This window comes from Anolis carolinensis, chromosome 2 (assembly GCF_035594765.1).
Source record: "Anolis carolinensis isolate JA03-04 chromosome 2, rAnoCar3.1.pri, whole genome shotgun sequence".
Lineage (NCBI taxonomy): Eukaryota > Metazoa > Chordata > Lepidosauria > Squamata > Dactyloidae > Anolis > Anolis carolinensis.
Window position 1 is genome coordinate 23615812 of NC_085842.1, and position 14118 is coordinate 23629929.

At 46.1% G+C, this 14118-nt stretch overlaps 1 protein-coding gene across 1 annotated transcript in view; it reads left to right on the top strand.

The window, feature by feature from the left end:
- agpat1 (1-acylglycerol-3-phosphate O-acyltransferase 1) overlaps positions 1 to 14118 on the top strand; it is a 103303-nt gene that overhangs the window by 70536 nt on the left and 18649 nt on the right. The window contains exon 3 of the mRNA XM_062973658.1: positions 12800 to 12933. Coding sequence (XP_062829728.1) covers positions 12800 to 12933 — 134 coding nt within the window. The remainder of the gene's footprint in view (positions 1 to 12799; positions 12934 to 14118) is intronic.

Consider the following 14118-nt stretch of genomic DNA (forward strand, 5'->3'; position numbering starts at 1 on the left):
ATTGAGTCTATTACTGATAACAGACACTGGTTTAGCATATCCCAGCAGAAGATGGGCTGGAGATGTCACTGCCTTGGTCCTTTCATTACTGCTGCTACTTTCTGACGGATGTCAGGTGGTGCAATACTGGCTAAACAGTATAATTTATCCAGTGGTGTGATAATGATAATATACATCCTGCGATAATGCGGCATGTCTCATCAAGAGTCACATCCACAATGTGGCGAGATGTATTGTCGAAGGCTTTCATGACTGGGATCACAGGGTTGTTTGTTTGTTTGTTTATTTATTTATTTACATCACTTTTACCCCGCCTTTCTCTCCGAGGAGACTCAAAGCAGCTTGTCTGTTCTTAAGATGAAAAACACATATCTGTGTTTTAGTTGGATTCATAATCAGCTGGTTTTCCCTGTAATAGGCAGTAAGAGCAACTAACTCTTTGGACACCCAGCAAGCCAACGCCTTAAATCAAGAAATAGCTTTCTAAGATTGACAGAGATACTCGCAGGAGCACCTCAGCCAAGCGAGAGTCCAAAAGTGGCAGGCTAAAATCCGAAACTTCAATCAATGGCTGAGACCGGATGAGAGACTCCCTCCTGGGCACACAGAAGACTGGGCGACTTGGAAGGCACTGAACAGACTACTCTCTGGCACCATGAGATGCAGAGCCAACCTTGAGAAATGGGGCCACAAAGTGGAGTCCACGACATACGAGTGTGGAGAAGAGCAAACCACAGACCACCTATTACAATGCAATCTGAGCTCTGCCTCATGCACAATGGAGGACCTTTTTTATACATTATAACTTGTCAGAACCCTGGCTGCTGGGCACCAATAACCTTACACGGAGGCCAGTCTCTATCTAATATCTTTATTAAATAAATATATAAAAGCAATAAAACAAGTGAAGAATATAGTTCAGAAACAGACCTTTCAAAAGAGGTCAAATATAGTCGAAAAATGTATTGTCCAATAAATGATATTAGAGTTCAAAGTTTTAATCCACTTGACCGAAACACACACTCTTGCCAAGCAATAGTGTGGGGAAATGTCAGAGTCTTAGAAGTCCAATGAAGCTTGACAACAAGGCTGGAAATAAACTTGATTCTTGACTAGGTCCGTGACTAGAAACAAGGCAAAACGTGAAGCGTGGAACAGGGTCCATGGTTAAACTGCAAGGCAAGGCAAGGCTCGAAAACTTGATCCGGGAAGCAAGGAACTGGGGTTATGAAGTCCACACACGATCTCTCTCCTGAAGCTGATCAATTGACTCCGCAAAGAATCTCTCGCGCCAAACCCCTATATTGGGTCTCGTTTTCCCGCCAACAATCTCTTTCCCTAGAGAACGAGAAGCGAAACCCACTCTGTCCAGATGCATTACTCCTTAGAATTTCCCAAGGGAAGCAGACCTAATCAGCCAGTTGTTTGGCAGCGATTCTTAAGCTTCTCCAATTAGCTTCTCTAACTCCTCTGTCTCTAGAATAAGATTCCTTCCTGGGAAACGGAGGGGAGTACTGCCCAAGGCCTGGTTTACTGAATTCTTGAGGGCAAACATCAACATCCGGCAGGTGAAGGGACTCCGGCTCTTGTTGAACCGGCGAAAACCCCATGTTTTCCTCTTCATCTGCCACAATAGTACCAGGAACAGGACTACAAGACCCATGAGGCATCACATAACTGTAGTCTCAATTAGCTTCTGACACAATAAATAAATGCTGGTTCAGCATTGAAAAGGTTTCCTTGGAGTCAGGCAGAAAGAGGAAATAGAGCAGGGGTATCACCAGAACACATTATGCGACGTGCGGGCCTTGACGATTCCAAGGCTGGATTAAAATTTCTGGAAGAAACATCAACAACCTTAGGTATGCAGATGATACCACTCTGATGGCTGAAAGTGAGGAGGAGCTGAGGAGCCTTATCACCGAAGTGAAAGAAGAAAGTACAAAAGCCAGGCTGCAGTTAAACATCAAGAAAACCAAGATCATGGCAATCAGACTGAATGACTACTGGCAAATAGAGGGAGAAAACGTGGAGGCAGTGACAGACTTTATATTTCTAGGCGTGAAGATCATTACAGACACAGACTGCAGCCAGGAAATCAGAAGACGTTTACTTCTTGGGAGGAGAGCAATGGCCAACCTCGACAAAATAGTGAAGAGCAGAGACATCACACTGGCAACGAAGGTCCGCATAGTCAAAGCAATGGTATTCCCCATAGTAACCTATGGATGCGAGAGCTGGACTAGAAGGAAGGATGAGCGAAGGAAGAGAGACGCTTTTGAACTCTGGTGCTGGAGGAAAATCCTGAGAGTGCCTTGGACCGCAAGATAATGCAACCAGTCCATCCTCCAGGAAATAATGCCCAATGGCTGCTCACTGGAGCGAAGGATATTAGCGGCTGTGATGACCCATGGGCCTTGTAGTCCTGCTCAGGACATTGTAATCCCTGATGAAGAAGAAAACTTGGGTTTTTTACCTTCCCAGTCAGAACTGGAATCTTCTCAGCCAGATCTTTCCCAGGCAGATCTGGGAACCTTGCACCTGCAAGAAAGTTGTGTCCCAGAAGTATGTCAAACAAACCCAGAGCCCACATCTCCCGTGTTCTTGCGCCGTGAGTTTTGTAAACAACAGAGGGGTTTGGAAGCAGCTTCGCGCAGGAGTGCTAGAATTGCAGCTAAGAATGTAGCCAATTAAGACTGCTTTCCGTGAGAATCTTTAGGGAGTCAAACATCTGGTCCCAGAGTTTAGCTTTCGTTTCTGGTTCCCAGAGAACTGCTTCGGCGAGAAAGTTAGACTCTATATAGGTGTTTTACCCGCGTAGTAACTTCGCGGAGTCAATTCGTCAGCCTCCGGAGCGAGTTGTGTCTGGACAGCGCGCTCCGTTTCAAGCCTCGTTCCTGCTCAAGCCTTGCCCTGCTTTCCAGCCTTCGCTCCAGTTTCCAGCCTTTGTTTACCTACGGACCTTGCTTGTTTTCCAGGACTATACCTTGCCTTGTATCACGGATTTTACCAAGTTATTCCACGGACCTTGTTCTTGTTCCTTGTTACCTTGTTCCACGTTTTAAGCCTTGCTTCAAGTATCAAGTTATTTCCTAGCCTTGCTCAAGTTTATGGACTAAAGGACCTTGTCATCTCCCCTCACTTTGCCTGGCAAAGTGAGTGTTTCGGTTATTGGATTACAACTTTGGAACATAATATTTCATATTGGACATTGCTTTTTTGGACTAATTTTGACCTTTCCTGAAAGGTCTGCTTCTGAACTAACTTTTACATTTATTTTTATTAATCTTATATATTTCCTTAATAAAGATATTAGATAGAATCTGGCCTCTGCGTATGGTTATTGGTGCTCTGTAGCCTGGGTCGTGACAGTTTGACTCCGCCACCCTAAGCACCAATTAACCTCGGCCAGAATGTCTACCGGAACCGTACCTGGGCCGAGCGGCCAGCCGATTACCTACACCATCGACAAGGATGAGGTGGATCGAATCCGTGATAAGCTCAATGCCCAGGATGGAGAAATAAAAGGTTTGAAGGAACGCGGAATCCGTCTACCGGCCATGGCGTTGCCAACCAAGTTTACTGGAGAAGCTTCTAAGGTTCATGTTTTCCGTCGCCAATGCCAAGCTTATCTAGAGGCCCGTGCTGCCGAATTTCCCCAAGAAGACATCAAGGTGGCATGGGTTTACAGTCTTCTAGACGGGCCAGCGGCCAACTGGGCGACGGCACTGTTCGACCAAGCCTCTCCACACCTAAGATCCGCGCAACGCTTCTTGGACCACCTTAAAGAGACTTGGGGAATCGAGGACAATTTGGAGGCAGCCGGTCACAAACTCCGTCGCCTCTTCCAAGGAGACAGACCTATGTCTCAGTACATAGCCGAGTTCCGAGTGCTGGCCCACAACACCGGCTGGAATGATGTAGCCCTCAGAGGACAATTCCGGGAGGGTCTCAACATCGAAATGCTGGAGGAAATCTCCAAGGTGGATCCTCCCCAGACCCTCGAAGCACTCATTGATCAATGTTTACGGGCTGAAGTCATGATTGCCAACAGGAAACAGTGGGTTCGAGGCCAGAGCGGTAGAGCTGGGGCAAAACCCCCCGCTCCCGCCAGCGTTCAGCCACGTCCAGTGTGGAGACCCCCACCACCAACCCCATACCCCAGAGGAAGCGAGGAGGTGCCGATGCAGTTGGGCAACGTGCGTCCCAGATTAGATGCCGCCGAGAAGGCCCGTCGTCAACGCTTAAACCTCTGTTGGTACTGCGGGAACGGGGGCCACTTCGCCAGAGAGTGCCCAGCCAAAGGGAAGCCCGCCGCCCGTCTTGCGGCGGCGTCCTCCACGGAGACGAAGGCGTCTGAGCCGGCTGGCACACAGCCGGCGGGGGAAGCCAACGACCGGGCGTAGAGAGGCTCGCCAACCCGGTCAAAAAACCCGTTCAAGAGCCGCCAACCGGGGTCCTGTTCCTTCTCGTGGTCACCTTATGGTCAGCAAAAAGGGGACCCGTCATGATCCACGCCATGATAGACTCCGGAGCCACCAACAATTTCATTGATAGAGAGTATGCCGACTCTCTGGGATTACAATATCATGATTTCAAGAATGCCCGTGTGGTGCAAGCCATAGACGGCCGCCCCCTCAAGACGGGCCCCGTAAGTCAGTGGTCGGAACCCACCAGGATGTGGATAAGGGAACATATGGAAGAGATTTCCTTCTTTGTTACCGAGGTTCCCCATTTCCCTGTGATTTTGGGAATTCCATGGCTGACTCTCCACGACCCAAGCATCTCCTGGTCCAACAGAGAACTGCAGTTTGCTTCACAGTACTGCCAAAACCATTGCCTTGTAGCCAAGGTCTGCCATGCCACAGACACCGAGCCCATCATCACCCTGCCCAAGAAGTACTCCGAGTATTGGGATGTATTCAATGAAAAGGAAGCCGAGAAATTACCCCCACATAGACCTTATGACTGTGCCATTGACCTGGTGGAGGGGGCCCCGATCCCGCGAGGGCACCTATACTCCCTGACTGAACCAGAGCAAGAAGCTCTCAGGGAATTCATAGAGACAAACCTTCGTAAGGGATTCATTAGACCCTCTCAATCCCCAGCCGCCTCCCCAGTGATGTTTGTGAAGAAGAAGTCAGGGGAACTACGCTTGGTGGTGGACTACAGAGCATTGAACAATATCACCAAGCGGAACAGCTATCCCCTACCCTTAATCTCGGATCTACTGGATCGGCTTCGAGGAGCCAAGGTTTACACCAAGCTGGATCTTCGGGGGGCTTACAACTTAGTTCGCATCAGAGAAGGGGACGAGTGGAAGACCGCCTTCCAGACCAAATTCGGATTATTCGAGTCCCGAGTTATGAATTTTGGATTATGCGGAGCTCCCGCAACGTTCCAGCATTTTGTCAATGACATTTTTCAGGACTATCTAGATAGGTTCTTGATAATCTACCTGGACGATTTTTTGGTGTTTTCTAGATCACAATCAGAACATGAGAACCACGTCAAAATGGTGTTACAACGATTGCGGGATCATGGACTTTATGCCAAGTTGGAAAAATGCGCTTTTGATCTACAAGAGGTAGATTTCCTTGGTTACCGTATCTCGCCTCTAGGGCTCTCCATGGATCCAGCCAAGGTTTCAGCAGTATTGGAATGGCGGGCGCCAACTAACAAGAAAGAGGTGCAGCGTTTCTTGGGGTTCGCGAACTATTACCGCAAGTTCATTCCAGATTTTGCCCGCTGGTCTGACCCAATCACTAGCTGCATCCGTGGAAAACAGCCCTTCCGCTGGACGGATCAAGCAGAGAAAGGGTTCCAGCAACTAAAGAAATTATTCACGTCCCAGCCAATTCTACAGCACCCAGATCCTGGAACCCCTTTTGTTGTGCAAGCGGACGCCTCTGATGTGGCAATTGGGGCTGTACTCTTACAACCGGTGGGAGACCACCTTCATCCCTGTGCCTTTTACTCCCGTCAACTAACCACACCAGAGAGAAATTACACCATTTGGGAAAAGGAACTACTGGCCATAAAGGCAGCCTTTGAAACTTGGAGACATTGGCTAGAAGGGGCCAAATTTCCCATTGAAGTCCACACTGATCATCGAAATCTAGAACATCTAAGAACTGCCCGCAAACTAAATCAGAGGCAGCAACGTTGGGCTTTGTTCTTTGAACGTTTTAACTTCCAGATTCATTATGTGACCCCAGCCCAAACCAAGCAAGCAGACGCCCTGTCACGTAAACCGGAATACGCTGCAGGACGCAAGGAGACCTTTGAATCCCAATTACTACAACCCGAGAACTTTGCCACGCTCACAGTGGGGAACACCAAATCCACTCCCATTGGTTCAACTTCCTCTACTCCAGGACCCATCTGTGCTCAAGAAATCAGGGCTAGTCAGCAAGCAGATGCCTGGGCGCAGGACCAACTTCGCCAAGGTCTGCATTTTCCCTTTTCGCTTAAAGATGGACTGCTATGCTATAGAAATCATGTTTATATCCCACCCGGACCGGGCAGGGAGAAAGCGCTTCGTCTGTGTCATGACTGCAAACCAGCAGGGCATTTCGGACTATTTAAAACCATGCATCTGATCCTAAGGGATTTTTGGTGGCCCAAGATCCGCAAAGATGTGGAAAAATATGTCAACACCTGCCCAGTATGCCAGCGCTCCAAGATAAGAAGGGAGAAGCCCTCAGGGCTTCTGCATCCCCTTCCTACCCCATCTCGGCCATGGGAAATAATTTCTGCGGATTTCATCACTGACCTACCACCTTCCTGTGGATTCACCACGATCCTAGTGGTGGTGGACCTTTTCACCAAGTTAGCCCATTTCATTCCCTGTGAAGGTCTTCCCACGGCCAAAGAGACTGCAGATCTATTCCTTCAACATGTTTTCAGACTACATGGATTGCCCAAGAGTTTAGTCACAGACCGTGGATCTCAATTCACCTCTCGTTTTTGGAAGGCACTACAAAAACTATTGGGCATAGACTCTCGCTTATCTTCAGCTCATCATCCCCAAACAGATGGGCAAACGGAGCGCACCAATGCCACTTTGGAGCAGTATCTTCGCTGTTATGTAAACTACCAACAGGACAATTGGGCTTCTCTGTTACCACTGTCAGAGTTTGCCTATAACAATGGAGTTCAAGCTTCTACAAAAGAAACGCCGTTCTTTGCAAACTACGGCTTCCATCCACGTTTCTTTCCCCCTGTCATTGAAACTTCAGAAGTTCCCGCAGCAGAGGATTGGCTGCAGGAACTCACAGCGGTACAACAACTTTTGCTCCAGCAACTAGACCAAGCCAAGGAGGACTATAAACGCCACGCTGACAAACATCGCCAGCCGGGCCCCGAAATCAAGGTAGGAGATCGGGTTTTTCTGTCCACTCGCTTTCTGCCCTCCCACCGCCCTTGCCGGAAGTTAGATGCCCGTTTCATTGGCCCCTATCCAGTGGTGGCGCAATTAAACCCCGTGACTTTCAAACTCCAACTTCCGCGTTCAATGCGCATCCACCCAGTGTTTCACCGTTCCCTGCTCCTTCCGGCGGATGGTGTGCGTCCTGATACAGACCAACCGGCCCCCCCTCCTGTTTTGATGAATGGGGAGGAGGAGTTCGAGGTTGAGGACATTTTGGATTCTCGCTTTCACCGCCGCCGCCTACAATATCTCATTGACTGGGTGGGTTTTGGCCCTGAGGAACGCTCTTGGGAAGACGCCTCCACAGTCCATGCTCCTGATCTAACCCGTCGCTTTCATCAGACCTATCCCGCCAAGCCGCGACCTCGCGCCTCGGGGAGAGGGCCCCAGTTTGGGAGGGGCCTTGAGGAGGGGGATAGTGTGATGACCCATGGGCCTTGTAGTCCTGCTCAGGACATTGTAATCCCTGATGAAGAAGAAAACTTGGGTTTTTTACCTTCCCAGTCAGAACTGGAATCTTCTCAGCCAGATCTTTCCCAGGCAGATCTGGGAACCTTGCACCTGCAAGAAAGTTGTGTCCCAGAAGTATGTCAAACAAACCCAGAGCCCACATCTCCCGTGTTCTTGCGCCGTGAGTTTTGTAAACAACAGAGGGGTTTGGAAGCAGCTTCGCGCAGGAGTGCTAGAATTGCAGCTAAGAATGTAGCCAATTAAGACTGCTTTCCGTGAGAATCTTTAGGGAGTCAAACATCTGGTCCCAGAGTTTAGCTTTCGTTTCTGGTTCCCAGAGAACTGCTTCGGCGAGAAAGTTAGACTCTATATAGGTGTTTTACCCGCGTAGTAACTTCGCGGAGTCAATTCGTCAGCCTCCGGAGCGAGTTGTGTCTGGACAGCGCGCTCCGTTTCAAGCCTCGTTCCTGCTCAAGCCTTGCCCTGCTTTCCAGCCTTCGCTCCAGTTTCCAGCCTTTGTTTACCTACGGACCTTGCTTGTTTTCCAGGACTATACCTTGCCTTGTATCACGGATTTTACCAAGTTATTCCACGGACCTTGTTCTTGTTCCTTGTTACCTTGTTCCACGTTTTAAGCCTTGCTTCAAGTATCAAGTTATTTCCTAGCCTTGCTCAAGTTTATGGACTAAAGGACCTTGTCATCTCCCCTCACTTTGCCTGGCAAAGTGAGTGTTTCGGTTATTGGATTACAACTTTGGAACATAATATTTCATATTGGACATTGCTTTTTTGGACTAATTTTGACCTTTCCTGAAAGGTCTGCTTCTGAACTAACTTTTACATTTATTTTTATTAATCTTATATATTTCCTTAATAAAGATATTAGATAGAATCTGGCCTCTGCGTATGGTTATTGGTGCTCTGTAGCCTGGGTCGTGACAGCGGCAAAGATGGAAGTATTTTGGCCACATCATGAGAAGACAGGAAAGCTTGGAGAAGATCATGATGCTGGGGAAAGTGGAAGGAAAAAGGAAGAGAGGCCGACCAAGGGCAAGATGGATGGATGGTATCCTTGAAGTGACTGGCATGAATCTGAAGGAACTGGGGGCGGCAACGGCCGACAGGGAGCTCTGGTGTGGACTGGTCCATGAGGTCACGAAGAGTCGGAAACGACTGACCGAATTAAGAAGAAAAATCACCAGCTACAGCTCTGATGTAACTTAGGATGCATCTACAGAAGGCATGGGCTGTTAGGAATTGCAGGAGTTGAAGTCCAAAAAACCTGGAGGGCCGAGGTTTTCCCATGCTTGATCTACACTGTAGAATGAATGCAGTTTGCTACTTTAACTGCTATGGTAAATAATGTTTTATTTACAGACTTTACCCTTACAAGGTGGCTGTGTCCAGTAGCATATATATAGCATCAAAATAAATAGAACGAAATATAAGGGAAATATAGTTGGCTCTCACCTTTCAGTGGGATTAAGGAGCAAGATTCCTGCAGAAGTGGAAAAACTGTGAATATACATATAGATGTTGTTTTCTGACCCGAGAGAACACTTTCCTAAGTATCTCTAGGTTCTCCAGTATGATTTTGGCAAAGTTGGTCATAGAATTGCACTAGAGGATCCTGGAGTTCTCTCTGGTTTTGTGTTTTTTTTTTAATCTAGCAATATGTGAATAATCAAATGCTGCAAATACGGAGCAATGTCTGCGGATGTTTAAACTGTTGAAACAGTGGCAGCTATTGGCTTCTTGTCATTGAAGAATCTGCTCTGGATTTTAGTCTGAATGTCAGAGGAGCTATACAAAGAGGTGTTGAGGTTCAGTGCCCCAAAAAATCGCTAGTATCTGTATTCCAATCTGACACCAGAAATGAAGAGATTTAAAATACAATAGTTTAATCTGCACAGTGACACTAATGGGGTTGCAATAGAAAGAGTGCCACGTTAGACTGATCTGCCCCCTTGGGCGAAGGTTCTGGCTGTGATTGTTTATTTTATGTATTCTTTATTTTAACTGAATTGTTTTGTCTTGTTTTAATGATGTGTTTTTACTGTATCAAGTTATTGTATATTGTATGTTGTTTTGCACTTGTTGGAAACCTCCCTGAGTCCCTTCGGGGAGATGGAGCATTATACAAATAAAGTTATTATTATTATTATTATTATTATTATTATTATTATTATTATTATTATTATCTGCATCATAGGTTTTATGGTTGACTAGAGTAAAGTAAAGTAAACATGCACAGACACGCAATCAAACCTCTCGTCCTTTTCCTTTTTTGCAATTCTTCCGGCCTCTGTCTTTCACTTCCATTGGCACCATTCAGTTGCTTCTTTGGTCATCCATTCAACATAATATGGTAGAGATTTGTGCCTTCATTGTTTTCCTTTGCCGCAGGCAGCAAAACGTTTTGGGATGGCCCTGCTTTGCTTCCACAAGTGCTCCTTTCTCTTGAGTGGCTCCTGACTCTTTCATACCATCCCAAATCATCTCCCGGAGGAGCCCCCAGTGCCACAATGTGTTAAACTCTTGTGCCGGGAGAACTGCTGACCTGAAGATTGCTGATTTGAAGGTTGCCGGTTCGAATCTTGGGAGAGCACAGATGAGCTCCCTCTATCAGCTCCAGCTCCATGCGGGCACATGAGAAAAGCCTCCCACAAGGATGGTAAACCATCGAAACATCCAGGCATCCCCTGGACAATGTCCTTGCAGACGGCCAATTCTCTCATACCAGAAGCAACTTAGTTTCTTAAGTCGTTCCTGACACGGAAAAAAAACTCCCTGAGGCAGCTGCCTCATTCTGTATAATGATAAGGCTAGCCTTGTTATGTGTTTTTTCCCTTGTGTTCTTGTGGTGAGCTATGACTCTAACTATTCATGGCTCAGTTCTATGATTCTAATTGCTGCTGTGATGTGCTTTCAAATCATTTCCAACCAAAAGCAACCTGATCACAGGGTTTCCTTGGCAAGATGTGTTCAGAGGAGGTTTGCCATTGCTTTCCTCTGAAGCTGAGAGAGTGTGACTTGCCCCAGGTCAGGCAATGGGTTTCATGTCAAGCGGGGATTCGAACCCTGGTCCAGTGCTTCGACCACAATACTACGCTGGCGCCCAGTGGCTGAGTGCCTTTATTTATCAAGATAAGTAACAAAACAATACAGCAGACTGGTTTATTATGTGAACATTATAAGCATAGCAGACTGAGATGTTATTCTATCTGCTGAGGGTTATCTTGAGTAAACTAATCATAAAGTAGGAGTTTTTTAAAGTCATGCCCAATATCTTTTTTAAAAGAACCTAGAATTCCTAGTTTTACTACTTTTGAGATAATAAACCTCTGAACAGATGTTTGTATTGGATAACAGATGCTTATTGTGTGTTAACTGCTTTCCTTGTTGCCAGAATATTGTGCTAATTGCTTATGGTTGGTATTAATAATACAGTAGATATTTTTTGCATCGAGTTTCACTCTGATTATACCTACAATCATGTACACAGTGCTTGGAGTTTGACTAGATATTCACCATGCAAGGCATTGAAGAAAGAGGACTGTATGCTCAAAACAACACACGTTGGAAGAGATCTCTTAGGGTGAATCTATACTGTAGAATTAATGCAGCATTACACCACTTTACTGCCACTGTTCAATGCTGTGGTTTCCTAGAAGTTGTCGTTTTACAAGGTCTGTAGCTGCCTCTGCTAAAGGGTATTAATTAGTGCTTCACCAACTCCAGCTGCCAGGATTCCATAGCATGGAGTCAAGGCAGTTAAAGTGGTGTCATACTGCATCAATTCTACAGTGTAGATGCACTGTTAATCCAAAAGGAGCTGCAAAATTGTTTAGAGAGTGTTGCTTCCTTTATATATATCTGCCTGAGAATTGAGGTGTATAGGACTCCATGAATAATCCGCAGAAGTGAGTGTGCTTTGAAGTTGTTGTGTGTCTTCAGGTTATTTCAGACTTATTGCCCTAAAGTGAATCCATCACAGGTTTTTCCTGGCAGGGTTTTTTCAAAGGCGGGTTGCCTTTGCCTTCCCCTGAAAGTGAGAGAGCATGGGTTGCCCAAGGTCAGCCAGTAGGTTTCATAGTAAGCGGGGATTCGAACTGTGATCTCCGGAGTCATAGTCCAATGCTCATATCTCATTAATATGGTAAGTTTATTAGTGGAGCCTCTGGTGGCTCAGTGTGTTAAAGCACTGAGCTGCTGAACTCGCAGACCGAAAGGTCCCAGGTTCAAACCCGAGGAGCGGAGTGAATTCCCGCTGTTAGCTCCAGCTTCTGCCAACCTAGCAGTTCGAAAACATGCAAATGTGAGTAGATCAATAGGTACTGCTCCGGTGGGAAGGTAACGGCATTCCATGCAGTCATGCCGGCCACATGATCTTGGAGGTGTCTACGGACAACACAGGCTCTTTGGCTTAGAAATGGAGATGAGTACCAGCCCCCAGAGTTGGACATGACTGGACTTAACGTCAGGGGAAACCTTTACCTATTAATGTTACACAATCTCTCAAATTGCATATATTCACATATTAGTACTCATAAGTGACAAAAATCTTGGAAACGTATGTTATTAGCTTTCAAATAATATATTTTTAATAACCTAAATGCAATGTTTTCACGTGGTATGTTATGTCTCCATATATTTAGTTATTACAGTTTATGTGTGTATCTGTATCTCTTATAAGGAGTTGGTTTAACATCCGATTTGCTGGTAAAACTGGATCACTGTGTCGCAAAATTATGTTTAAAAATGTGTGACACCAACCTGAAATGTTAGGAAAGCTTTGCACTCTACACCATTCTGCCTCTTGGAAAAGTGTAACTGGTGGCTTGTTGGGAAAGAAAATCAGATGTAAGGATTCAGGATGTCACAAATGAGTTTTCTTGTTTCTTCTTTAACCTCCAGACTCATCCGATTCATGTTGCTGCATGTGAAATATCTTTATGGGGTCAAGATCGAAGTGCGAGGGTCGGAGAACTTCAACATCAAGGAGCCTTACGTGATTGTGTCCAACCACCAGAGTTCGCTTGACTTGCTCGGTATGTCTGAAGGAAAAGCGTGGAAGCGGGCATGGGGGGAGTGCAAAGAGAACAAATATCATGTAATGTCATGTTATGTTATGTATGTAAGAGAGAGAGTCAACAAAAATAACGTCTTTAAAAAGAGGGTGTGTCATAGAATCGCAGGTATATTTTATGTAGTTTTATGTAACACCGAATTCTTTCATGGCCAGAATCACTGAGTTGCTGTGACTTTTTGGGGCTGTATAGCCATGTTCCAACAGCATTATTTTCTGATGTTTCACCTGCATTTGTGGCTGGCATCTTCAGAAGTTCTGTTGTCAGTGAGGCAAGTGGAGTGTATATGGCTGTGGAATGACTAGGGTGGGAGAGTTTTTTGGGCTGTATGGTCATGTTCCAACATTCTCTCCTGATGTTTCACCTGCATCTGTGGTTGGCATCTTCAGAGGTTCTGTTGGCAGTGAGGCAGGTGGAGTGTATATACCTGTGGAATGTCCAGGATGAGAGAAAGAATCCTTGACTATTTAAAGCAAATGTGAATGTTGCAATTAGCAAGCTTGAATTTGCATTTGAGTAGCCATGAAGTTTGCAGGGTTAACACCTCCCAAACAGAGGATGCTCCCAAGCAACAAAGGCCAGGCTCCTTCCATGCAGAAAGTGTCATTGATTGATTTTGCAAACTTCATGAAGGAATGTGATATGTGTTGTCGGAGGCTTTCATGGCCGGGATCACAGGGTTGTTGTATGTCTTTTTGGGCTGTGTGGCCATGTTCCAGAAATATTCTCTCCTGACATTTTGCCCACATCTATGACAGGCATCCTCAGAGGTTGTGAGGTATGGATAAACTAGGCAAGGAAAGGAAAATATATATATATCTGTGGAGAGTCCAGGGTGTGGCAAGAGTCCTTTGTCACTGGGAAGCCAGCATTAATGTTTCAGTTAATCACTCTAATTAGCATTGGAAAGGTTTTTTGTCTCTTGCCTGGGGGCATCCTTTGTTCAGTCAATAGCCGTCCTTGGGGCTCCTCTGACTTCAGAGTGTTGGTTCCCATCTACTGTTTTGATTTTAGCGTTTTTTAATACTGGTAGCCAGATTTTGTTCTTTTTCATGGTTTCCTCCTTTCTGTTGAAGTTGTCCACATGCTTGTGGATTTCAATGGCTTCTCTGTGTAGTCTGACGTGATATTTGTTGGAGTGGTTGA